The 13,286-nt window shown below is 33.1% G+C and overlaps 1 protein-coding gene across 1 annotated transcript; it reads left to right on the top strand.

The window, feature by feature from the left end:
- The first annotated feature begins 6,710 nt into the window (after positions 1–6,710).
- LOC111906575 (3-dehydrosphinganine reductase TSC10A) lies at positions 6,711–8,646 on the top strand. Its single transcript, XM_023902330.2, has 3 exons — positions 6,711–7,352; positions 7,915–8,062; positions 8,167–8,646. The coding sequence occupies exons 1-3, from the start codon at positions 6,819–6,821 to the stop codon at positions 8,457–8,459; spliced, it is 975 nt and encodes a 324-aa protein (XP_023758098.1). The 5' UTR covers positions 6,711–6,818; the 3' UTR covers positions 8,460–8,646.
- The last annotated feature ends 4,640 nt before the right edge of the window (positions 8,647–13,286 follow it).

Raw genomic sequence — 13,286 nt, 5'->3', positions numbered from 1 at the left:
CCTCATATAACGAGGCCATGAATAGTGATTATTCACATAAATGGATTGAAGCCATGAATGACGAATTGAGCTCCATGCGTACAAATGACGTTTGGGAACTTGCAGAATTACCTAAGGGCACTAAAGCTGTAGGTTGCAAGTGGGTTTTTAAAACAAAATTAAACCCAAATGGAAACAATGAACGCTTTAAGGCTCGATTAGTGGCTAAAGGCTTTACTCAAAAGGAAGACATTGATTATAAAGAAACCTTTTCGCCTGTATCAAGAACGGAATCATTTAGAATTGTCTTGGCACTTACAACTCACTTTGATCTGGAGCTACATCAAATGGATGTTAAGACTGCCTTCCTAAACGACGATTTGTACGAAGATGTATATATGGTGCAACCCGAAGGTTTTAAGGACAAGGGTAAAGAACATCTCGTATGTAAATTAAAGAAGTCAATCTATGGGCTGAAGCAGGCTTCCCGTCAATGGTACTTAAAATTTGATGAAGTCATGAAACACTTCAATTTTATTAAAACCCAGTGGATCAGTGTATATACTATAAGAACAGTGGGAGAGATTTTACAATCTTGGTTTTATATGTCGACGACATAATCATTGCTAGTAGTAGCAAATACATGTTATTTGAGACCAAACGCTTCCTATTAAGTAAATTTGACATGAAAGATCTCGGTGAAGCTTCTTATGTGATTGGTATAGAAATTCATCGAGACAGAGGAAGTGGGACTTTGGGATTGTCTCAAAAGGCCTACATAAACAAGATTCTTAATAAGTACAATATGCAAAATTGTGCACCTACTGTTGCCCCTGTTGTAAAAGGTGATAAATTTGGCTCTTATCAATGCCCCAACACGGAAGCTGAACGTGAACAAATGAAGCTTATACCATATGCTTCGGTTGTTGGGAGCTTAATGTATGCTCAAGTCTGTACTCGACCCAATATTGCTTACGTCACTGGTATGCTTGGTCGTTATCAATCAAACCCAGGATTAGACCATTGGAAAGCAGCCAAGAAGGTATTGCGTTACTTACAAGTAACTAAGGAATACATGCTCACTTATAAAAGATCAAATATTCTAAAGGTCGTGGGATACTCAGATTCTGACTTTGCTAAATGCAAAGATGATAAAAAATCAACTGGAGGGTACATATTCTTGCTTTCAGGTGGACCTATATCTTAGAGGAGTCGCAAGCAAGAGCTCACTAGTACTTCAACTATGATGGCTGAATATGTAGCATGTTATCATGCCACATGTCATGCTATGTTGCTGCGAAATCTTATTGGTGGGCTCAAAATTGTTGACACCATTACAAGACCACTAAAGCTTTATTGTGACAATAGTGCCGCTGTTAGTTTCTCTAACAACAATAGTTCAACCGGTGCTGGATTGTATCTCGATACTAAATACCTATTTGTTCGAGAAAGAGTGGAAGAAAATTGCATAACCGTGGAGTATATTAATACGAGTGACATGTTGGCGGATTCACTTACTAAAGGACTACCGCCTAAGACTTTTATTGAGCATGTAGCGAGAATGAGCCTAAGAGGAAATCTCGCTTAATGTCACATAATACTATGCACTACTACATGTAAGCGCTTACAGTTCTATCTTTCACATGATTTATTTATTTTGCTCTACAAATTCATGTTAACGTTAATTTTTATGGAGCAGATATGATAACCATAAAACCTTAAGATATATTTTGTGAAAGTGTTGAGGTATAATCGATAGGTATCTCATGTCTTTTAAGGTATGTATGATTGTATCTTTTTGCCTCAATGTTTTTGCAAAATATGTATCCTAAATGGATTGATAAATGACCAACTTATTTGATATAGATAATTATACGGCCAAGTGGGAGAATGTAAGAATTATCATAATAATCTGGCCTAAACTATTTATATCATTATTACATAAGTTTTATTAATCCGTAATTAACTAATCTAATTGTTTATCTTATTGATTTTCCCACATTTACAAACAGGTCCTCCAATCTTTATGATGGGCGAAGTTGGTCCCTGTGAATAAATATATATAGGTTATCAGAAAAATTGAATCGTTGTTGCCTTCTTCTCTATTCACGTGAACACATCCCCGTGTTCTGTCAACCGCACACCGGGAAATCATCAAGAACACCATCAATCTATTAACCCATCCTAATTGAAGGCAATCAACAGATCAATTGAAGTATAACTCTAATGGCGGACTCTTCTTCATCAAATCAGCAATCGATTTCTTCAAGTATGTAATTTTCTGTTTTCATCATTGTACTAGAATCATGAGATATTGATCCTTTTCCGTCTAATTGAGATAACAGTGTGAGCTACAAGATGAATATCATGCACCCTAACAAGTTATAGGGTCGAAAACGATATTTGAAATATGAAAAAAATGTGATTTCTTTCTTGAGTAAAAATGTGTAAAGATGGTTTCATATTCATAGGTATAGTTTTATAAAACATAATATTTATGTTTACTTTTTATTGTTAATTTACAAATTAAACATATTAACATAACTACATCGTGTTGAGTATCGAATATAGTTTGACCCATTTAAATTTTAGGGCTAATGCATTAATAGTAACTAGTTGTGAGACCCGTATACTATACGGGTTGATTAAAACAAAATATTAAACATGAACGATTAAATGAGAAGTTTATTTGAAGTTGAAATCTGAATTAAGTAAAATTATGAGAAAAAAACATTCGAAACATAAATAAATTAAAATTATATGTTTAATTGTCAGACTCGTGTACTAAATGGGTTAATTATAACAAAATGTTAAATACAGATGTTTAAACTGTATATTTATTTGAAATTCAAATTTCAAATTTTAAATTAATAGTCATTATAATAGGTTTCGTTTATAGAAACTAAATTAATGAATATTGGAAATGAAAAATGAAGTAAATGGCATGTAGATAATAAATATATCTCAAATTATGACAAAATGACATGTAACAAATTGAATTAGAGAAGAACATGTGACAAAATTATTCTTATTTATTAGTGTAAGAAGACTAGCCTTCGTATATATTTACATATTTATTTTGTACACCATTTAACATCAAGTTAATGTTGATTGACCGACAATAACACCGATCTACCTAGTTTCTAACGATCCTTTAACAAACTTTCATATCCGATGATTGTCCATCTCTCTATGCTAATAAGAGAGTAGTTCTTTTGTCATGTGTCACACTATTATGGGAGAGAGGGTGTTTGGGATTGCTCTTTAAACTAAAAAGTCATTTTTAGAAAATGACTTTTTGATTTATGTCTTTTTTCCAAAAGAAACTTTTAAAATGTGTTTGTATGAACTTTTGAGGGTGCAAATGGAAAAAATAAAAAGTAAGTTCTTAAACATATTTTTTGTTCTTCTTCTCAAAAAGTTATTTTAAAAGAATTTTTGAAGTTACCAAACAAGTTTTTTAAACTTTTGAACTTTTGGAAAAGCCAAAAGTCCAAAAAATCATTTGAAAATGAATGCCAAACACCCACTAGACCTTTTAATTAATGTTATATCACTTGTCAACCTATTGATTCTTTATTTCAAATTTTAAATTTGAAAATTTCACTTTAATTATATTAAATTAATAACATTAAAATAAAAAATAATTAAATTAATACAAATTATAAGATGATATAGTTTAATATATTTATTTGAATCAACGATTATAATTTTATATAACTAAAAAAATATCTCTTAATTAATTTTTTATTTAAAATAATTTATTTAAAATAGTTAATTAATAGTTATGAACTTTTACTATGAAAATTTAATTAATTTTATAACGGTATTTCCCACAAATTATAAACGGATGTTATAAATTATAATATAAACACGATTGCAAAATTCAAATCATATCCTATCCTTTTGTTCCCCCAATTACCGCTTCATATATATGGTTTTGATAAGTGAAGCTTATACGACCTTCGTTTCTACCAATAAAAATCAAAGGGTTTGATCAAACAATAATCGAAGTTATTTCAGTTCATTTGTAAAACAAATAAAAAGCAAAAGAAAAACATAAGAATTTTAACCATAGGAGTCATCGAAGAAGATGTCCACTTAGTTGGTTATTGTTGGTTAAAATTAATATTTATTACAAAATAAATTTGAGAATTTAATCTTCTACTCTAATAAATAAGGATCTGTTTGCCACATGTCACATTCTCATTTATTTTGTTACATGTAATTTTATGGTAATTTTAAATTAAATTTTATTCCACATATCATTTTATGGTTTTTCCATTTTATTAAATTTCATATAATATTAAATGTACTAATAAATGCATATCAATTTCATTAATAAACTTTCCTTTAAATTTCAAAATTATCAAGTTAAAGTTTTATTAGTTTCTTTTATTTACTTATCTAAATTATTTGTTTAAATTTAAAAAAGAAATAAAACACCTTAATTTTTATAATTCAACATTTTTTTCATATAAATTCAAAATTCTTAATGTTTAGAATTTTATATTTAATTTTTATTTTAAATAAACTCATGTAATACATGAGTCTCACACCTAGTAGTTAAATATAAATCGAACCAATTGTCATTATCACCAAATTTTAATACGAATTTTTCATATTTGATCATTTTTTATATGTGGTTACCATATTTTGTGTTCAAGTTATACATTCACGCTCTAGTCTGTAGTAGGTTAATGTCTAATTGGCATATACATGGCATCCAATGGCATATACATGACATCCATTGTGGTATCTATATAACATAAAAAAAATGACTTAAAATAGTAACCAATTTTCATTTTTGTTCATATATGATAACTATTTTTTTTTGTAACCCATTGACTATTATACTTTTACTTTGTGTCAAATTATACCCTTATAAGAGACAATAACTCATATTGTCGGTTTATTTCTTCAAATAATAGAATACAACTGTTACAACCAAACATTTACTAAAAAATACAAAGAATATGACACAAATACGAATTTGAATTTCAATTTCGTCAAATTTTGTTTTTTTTATCACGTATTTTGGTTGTTTCATGTACCAGACCCTCTTGTGTTGTGTTTGTATTCAAACTTTGACATGATATTAACATGTGTTTGTTGTATTTTTTTTTGTTTTGTAAGTTTAATTATGAATTAAATAAATTAAATGTTTATTTTATTTATCTTTTTGTGTTTGTCATGTTGATCGTTTTTGTGTTTGTCATGTTGATCGTTTCTATCGTGTTTTAAATAAGTTTTTTTTCTTATTAGTAAAACAAAACACATCATCATGTCGTCTTCATGTTATATAACAATTGTCATATAATACCAACTAAAAATACAGCATGAATGTCTAATTATAAAAATTGAATGTTACCATTTTTAGGTGTTATCATATCTAGTGAGGGTTTGGCGGTAACGGTTTTATTTTATGATTTAAAGAGATTTATTGCGGGTGATAAAAGTATAAGTTGAAGTTTGAACACAAAATTAGAATTTAATTGTCATTAAAAAAAAGCTTCAAATACCAACAAAAATGACAATTGATTATGGGTAAATGACACAAAAAATACTCTTTTTACATAGAAATTCGATTTTGACACTATGTATTTTTTGTGTCAATTTTAACACTGTGTTTTCCAATTTGTTACAATTCTGACCACTTGACCGGTTAACCAGGTTGCATGTTGACGTGGCATGATGACGTGTCAGTTTTGATGACGTGGCATGCTGACATGATATGTTGACGTGTCAAAATTGATTTTTTTTCTCACAAAAAACACTAAGTTTTCATTTTTTTTTTTTCGATTTTGACACTAAGTTTAATTTTTTCTTTCAACTTTGACACTATGTTTTTTTATTCCAAATCGAACATCATTTTTTCCAATTTTGTTCAATGTTGACACTTTTCTATTTGATGCCATATAAATATTTTTTTAATACATTTAAACCGTATAAATATGTTTTTTTTTTTTTTTCATTTAAAAACCATAGTTTTGTATAAATACATTTTTTTTACACTCAAACCATATTTTTATGTATAAATATGTATTAGTTATATAAAAATTGTATTTTATATTAAATATGCAACTTTAAAATGTGTTTGGAGGTTTGGAGGCGTGTAGCCGATCAAAACTCGGTTTAAAATGTAATAAAAAAATATATTTATACGGTTTCAAATGGAAAATAGACAAAATTGAACAACATTTGATAAATGATGTTCAATTGGAACAAAAAAAACATAGTGCCAAAGTTGAAAGAAAAAATTAAACTTAGTGTCAAAATCGAAAAAAATGAAAACTTAGTGTTTTTTGTGAGAAAAAAAATCAATTTTGACACGTCAGCATATTATGTCAGCATACCACGTCATCAAGCCACGTCAGCATGTAACCTGGTTAACCGGTCAAGTGGTCAGAATTGTAACAAATTGGAAAACACAGTGTCAAAACTGACACAAAAAAACACAGTGTCAAAATCAAATTTCTGTATAAAAAGAATGTTTTTTATGCCATTTACCCATTGATCATCCTTTTAATTCAGTTTTACAATTATACGTGTCACATGGATACCATATACCACCCATACGTCAATTGAGCGTTAACCTATTACCATTTACAATTGATTGTAAAAATATAATTTAAACATAAAATAAATTTTAATAATCAAATATAAAAAAAACTTAATAAAATATAAACAAAAATCAATTGGTTCATGTAAAATTTTGCAACATGGCCCATGTGGTTTGATTTCTGTGAAGTTTCCCCCTTCGTCGATTTTCAGTTCGGTTTCTCCGCTCAATCCTCTAATTCCGTTTCCTCCATCACTCAGCTCTTCTCACAGCATCCATGGCGGTTTCCGATCTCTCATTTCTCGCTCTTTGCGCTCTTCTTCCAATCATCTTTCTTATCTTCCTTAAACTCATCGTTCGTCCTCGCCCCGTCAAAATCCCAATCAAATCACGCCACGTATTGATCACTGGCGGATCCAGCGGCATCGGCCTAGCTCTAGCTAACCAAGCCGCTGCTGAAGGTGCTCGCGTCACTATCTTAGCACGTAATCTTGAGAAGCTCGAGGAAGCCAAGGCATCTATCCGCCTCTCAACTGGCATAGATGTCGCTATTGTCAGTGCTGATGTATGCGACTTTGAAGCTGTTAAGGAAGCAGTGGATAGTGTAGGTCCAATCGATGTTTTGGTTTGTAATCAAGGCGTGTTTGTTGCTCAAGAGCTTGAGAATCAGGAGATGAAGGAGATTAGAGACATGATTGAGATAAATCTGATTGGGACTTTTAATCTGGTTAAGGCGGCGTTGCCGAGTATGAAGAGCCGGACTGATCGGAAGCCAGTTTCGATCGCATTCATGTCATCTCAGGCCGGTCAGGTACATTCTGTCAGTGTGTGTGTTCTTCAAGCTTTGTTACTTTCAGACCGATTAAGTAGTAATGTACGATCTTTGCCACTACACAACTAGGGTTTATGAATTGAAATTGCGATCTTAAATGGGTAAATGGCTTGGTGATGGAAGTTACTTGTACAAATTGTTGCAATTAGAACATTTGATTGGTATCTTTTGTTCAATTGCTAGTGAGTTGGTAGCATATGTGCAATTTGAATATGACAGCTAGCTCTCAAATCTTATGAGTTTTCTTACAGTATTGGCAATTTGAATATGCTCTATCTATACAAATGGTCATTCTACTTTGTGTAAAGATCTTCATAAGCACGTATATACAGGCATCTTCTAAGTTCTATCATTTGCTGCTTTTAAGACATCTGCTGTGTGGTTTAGGGATAGGCTCAAAGTTCTTGTACAAATTAAACTACCTCATAGATAATCTGCACTTTAAGCTTATCAACTCCTAATATTTCTATTCTTTTTTTTTTAATGCTTTGAAGGATCATTATAATTATATTACATTTCTTGATAAACTTTTTATTTTTAGGTTGGCATTTATGGGTATACAGCATATTCAGCTAGTAAATTTGGGCTAAGGGGTTTAGCAGAAGCTCTGCAACAAGAAGTGATTGCTGACAACATTCATGTTTCACTTATCTTCCCTCCAGACACAGACACACCTGGTCTTGCAGAAGGTTCTAGAAACTGCTACTGTTTGCATTTTCATTTGTGTGGGATAAAAATGGAAAAAGAATATTAAATTTAAATAAACATTTTTTTTTGTGGTTATTTATTACAGAGAATAAAAGAAAGCCACGTTTGACAAGCATCATAGCAGCATCATCAGGTGCAATGAAAGCGGATGAGGTGGCAAAAAAAGCATGGAGTGGGATAAAATCTGGGAGTTTTTTTGTCCCATGTAATTTGGAAGGATTCATGTTGTCAGTAGCTACTGCTGGTCTTTCCCCTCAAAGATCATATCTCATGGCTTTTGTTGAAGTTATTTCAGCTGGTTTGATGCGTGTTGCAGGGTTGTGTTTTCAATGGTCATGGTATGGAAGCATTGAAAACTTTCATGCACAACACAAATAGATGATGATGATGACGATGATGAGTTTTTATCTTGTATTATGAGTTTCAGAACACCTTATTTATTATTATTCATGTAGACTATTGGAAAACAAGCTAGAAAAGCAAGTTGTGTATTGTGAATTGTGATTGATGTGTTAATTGCGATGATGATAATAATAATAATAATAATAACATTATTATTAGCAAATTAGCAACCCCTTTTTGACTCTCTATGAAATGTGTCGCAACCTCTTTATGACTTCTAAAGGGGCGATGATGGCTAAACATTTATGATTAATCAATTGTATAATATTGGTTGCAATGTATTATTTTTTAAAATAATACATTGTTAAGGCTAAATGGAATGTTGTTGTTGTTTTTTTTTTTTTTTTTTTTTTTTTTTTTTTTTTTTTTTTTTTTTGTCAATAGTAAAAGGGTGCCACATAGGTATTATATAAGCTTTTGTAGTTTTTATAATTTTACCTATGAACTAGGGTGTGATGATGTTTTTATCTATCAACTTTTTTTTCTTAATTCAAAAATATAAAAATGACATAAAACAAACATAAATATTAATTAAAATAAAATAACATTTCATTAAAAATTAAAACATTACATTTGATTTAACAATAGTCTGACTAACCGTTAACAACTTACAATTTTGTAATAAATTTGCCATTTTTTTAGAGGTTTTTTTAGACAAGCTATGAAAAAAAAAATATAAAGATGAATATATATATATAGTGAAACACACATACAATCCAACCGTCCCACTAAGGTTCGAGCCTACATTGGGAGTAGCCTTGTTATCTAGTGTTCAACATGGAACATGTGTGGAAAAGCCGCCAGGTGACAAACGGGCACCTGCCAAATCCAGTAACGGTGCACGTACCTCTACCATTGACTAAGTTAATCGGGGCTTAGGAAGGGACAAAGGTACGATCCACTAATCAATCTCACTATCTTGATTCGGGTCTGACACTTCTGTCTCCATGAGCGAGATCTGTGCAAATGCCTTACTATAAAAGACCACTCTCCTCTAACGATAAAGGGATCTCTCTCTCTCTCTCTCTCTCTAATCCAAACTTACACATATATACTTACTTATACCCATCTCCATCGAAGACTAACTTCATTGTCAAAGCGTTCTCCTGAGACACACTCCCGGAGCACAAATGATGGCATATTTCTCTTGTTGTGATTTAGATCTCCACCAAGAACCAAGAGAACATGAACCGGAGCAACCTATAGAGGCACGCCTTTTCACATAATTAGTGTAATCTGTTGTTGTGACAATCGACACAGAAAGCTTAACAAACAATTTCCGGTCATGGAAAACGACAAGGAGGAAGCAGTGCACTACTCGAAGTCTGGTGCGACCTATTGCTTCACTTGAACCAATCTCTACGAAAGCAACCCCCACTATCACTCCATTAACCGCCCATCCCCCAATGATGGACATACCAATAAACCAATTTTAGGTCCTATCTCTTACTCCGATGAGCACACAACAACCAACCTAGATAAAACTTACACCCAACTCGAGTCAAGCTCTGAATCCATATTTCCAGAACACCAGCTGGCGTTCATCCCCAAATTAATGGGACAACAATTTCACACACAAACACCATCGACAACAAGCTTCCAACCTATCTTCTTAACACCGAAAACAAGGTCGTCGTTCACAATTTCGAGCAACACAACAACCGACGACATACCTTCTCAAGAAATGTTCAACTCACCATTTCTATTTGGTACATCTTCACCTTACCCTAACATGAAACTGTTTAACATAAACACTCCACAATTTCAAACATTCCCTACAACTATGTCATACCCCTAACAAACAAATGCTTCCCGTTTCAACCCCTTTTCTTCCATTACAACCAAGGGAACACATCCTTAGACTAACACACATCACCATTTATACAAGAGTTGCATGAATAAGAAATATAAACCACCTCCAAACTCCTACACCTTAAAATTTACAATGGCACGACCTGTCCAAACATCCACATAGAAGCATACGGGTAGCACATGCATTCACTCAAACTTGATAAGAGATTTTGGTGCACATAATTTCTAAACACATTGGATGGAAATCATAAGGTGCAAACAGTATTAAGGAGAAACAACCAAAGATTATTTGAAACGATTTAATGAAGCAATGTTGGATATATTAGGATAGATTGGCCACTTAGTAACAGGTGTTTTCATAAACGAGCTCCTGTCTGGACCTCTATCCAAAAAAATTGTGGGAAAGATACCAACAACAAGGCAATAAATGAAGGAACACGTGGAGCGATACCTAAAACAATAGGAAGGCACAGAAGCGAAGGAAACATATCTAAAAACGACAGCCACCCAAAGAGGAAGGAAACACGTACTTGATTTGATAGTAGCATGGTCCTTTTGGGTTGCCTTCACCCTAGCAACTTGACAGGATGACTTTTGGAGAGAGAGGTTGAATTTATTATTTGGAATAATAAATTGATTTATTAATGTATTATGAAAATAATATATTAATTAGAAATCATGTTGTTTAATTAGTATTTAATCAGAAATTAGTTTTGGGATTAAAGGAATTGCTTAAAGGAACATGGTCTGTTTTGCAAATTATTGATAGTTGTGAAACTGGGTTATTGGACTCCTTAGTTAGGAGTGGATGAAAACTATAGGGAGACCCTATAGATTTCGTCCAAGGCTCTTTAATAAGGGTCCATGGGCTGCTTAAGCCTTAAGCAGGAAATTAGGATTTCCTCCAGCAAACCCTAGCAACCCACAACTATATAAAGACCCCACCACTTAAGGATTTTAGAAAATGCATTGTTGCTACAAACCCTAGCCGAAATTCTGAAGAATTCCCTCCTCTCTCCTCTCATCCTCTTGCTAGTGGTGTTTGTTAGCCATTAGAGGTGCAACATTTGAGGCACTAAGCTTTCAAGAGTCAAGGATCTACAAGGTGTTCTTGTTATTACTAAATAACAAGTAAGGTAAACATCAAAACCCTTTATTATGTAATTTTCGATTTACAGATGCTAGATCTAGGGTTTTGATTTGGTATCCAATTTGCATGTTCAACTAGTAAAAAACTTAGATCCAAAGCAATTAGGGTTGCATGAACACATAGGTTGTAGTTATGCTTAAAACCCAACGAGAACACCAAAGCAACCATTAACCAGATTGTGAATACAACAATAGAATGGGATAAACCACAATCCCTACCATCCTTACAAAAAAGGAAGAGATACAGATGCCCATGCATACTAGCCATATTCAATAAGCCATGCAATACCTGCAGGTTCACAAACAAACCAATAGATAAGACAAAATATTGTAAATTTCACAAACGATGTGATCATGATACAACGAAATGTAACATTCTAAAGAAGGAATTGAATGACTACATACACTATGGAAACCAAAAAGAAATATATAGAAGTTTGAGAGAGCGAAATAGCACAAACGAACCGCCAACACGAGAAAGGAAATAGGAAAAAAAATACAAAAAGGGGAAAAGAAATACTAGTAATTTGAAGCAACCATCAGGCAGTATCACCATAAATGGAAAACCAAACTCCAATGCGAAGAGAACCACAATTCTCCTCCAAAGACCCCATTCCCAAGAATTGGGAAGGTGATGATCATTTGATAATACAAGCTCACATAAAAGACACAAAGATACACATAGTCTACACTGATAGTGGGTGTGTAACACCTAGTTTTAGGTATGAATTATATGTTTTAATCTTAGGATTTTTAGTGGCCACGACATGGTGGGGAGGATCACCATGACATGGCAACACATTTTGGGGTCACAATCATTTTAAGTGGCCACAACGTGGTCATGTATTGGCCATGACATAGTGACCTCCCAGGCATAAAACCCTAGATTTTGGGCCTTGAGCCTTATTTAAAGGATGTGATGGCTAGGGTTTGTTCACCCTCAACCTCCATCACTCCTTTTGTGCTTATATCAAAACCCTAGCCTTCTTTCAAGTTGTTAAGCTCATTTTGGTGATCTTTGAAGGAAGAAGAGGAAGATTTCTATTGCAAGGATCCATTAAGAAACTCATCTCTACCTTTGTGACCATCTTGTGGATCATTGTAAGTCTTCATGGCTTGAAATTTTTGGTTCATTTCTTTTGGATCTAAGAAACTTAGCATGTATTGGTCCATTGTCAAAGTTTGAATGAGTGGGTGTCATAAAGTTAACAACTTTATGAGTCACCAAGGTCCCTAGAGTATTTTACCTTTTGGATCTAGAAGTTGAGAATGTTTTGGAAGCCATGCATGAGATTTAGGTCATTTTCTTATCTTTTGACCTGGTTTGAGTGAAGGACATGCATGGTTATGCATGTCCATAAAATTTGGATTTTTATGAACCTTTAAGGTCCCAAGAAGCCTTTTGGAAAGTTTGAGCCAAGGGATTAATGGATTAATCCATTAAGCTGTTCGAGTGCTGAAACCACGACGTGGCAAGATGCTAGGCACAAACGTGGTGTAGAAGGATTTGCGACTGTTTTAGCATATTGCCACCACGGTATGGTGGCATGATTGCCACGGCATGGAGGCGAAGCTAGTTGTGATTGTTTTGAATAGCCATGACATGGACAATACTTGGCCACGATGTGGTGACTGTTGACCATCGAATTTTTGCCAAATGTGTAGTTTTAGAAGATAGACTGAGGTCTGAACTTGAATCTTTTGTTAGGTGGTGTGTAGTACCAGCTTTTCAGCTATAAGAGCTTTGATACTTTGACTTAGATTGTGAGGTGAGTCTTCTCACTATACTATATAGGATGCTAGTTGTCTTTGTGACTCTTGCATTGAAGACCATGATCTGTC

The sequence above is a fragment of the Lactuca sativa genome, chromosome 1, assembly GCF_002870075.4.
Source record: "Lactuca sativa cultivar Salinas chromosome 1, Lsat_Salinas_v11, whole genome shotgun sequence".
In the NCBI taxonomy this organism is placed as follows: domain Eukaryota; kingdom Viridiplantae; phylum Streptophyta; class Magnoliopsida; order Asterales; family Asteraceae; genus Lactuca; species Lactuca sativa.
Note: the sequence above shows the minus strand (reverse complement) of the source record. Positions and strands in the feature narration are given on the sequence as shown.

What these genes read in the sequence shown, in the direction of transcription:
- LOC111906575 (XM_023902330.2), top strand. Translation starts at nt 6,819, where the DNA reads ATGGCGGTTTCCGATCTCTCATTTCTCGCTCTTTGCGCTCTTCTTCCA. An exon ending in TGTCATCTCAGGCCGGTCAG is followed by an intron (nt 7,353 to 7,914) that starts GTACATTCTGTC and finishes TTTTATTTTTAG; the next exon opens with GTTGGCATTTATGGGTATAC. An exon ending in CACACCTGGTCTTGCAGAAG is followed by an intron (nt 8,063 to 8,166) that starts GTTCTAGAAACT and finishes TATTTATTACAG; the next exon opens with AGAATAAAAGAAAGCCACGT.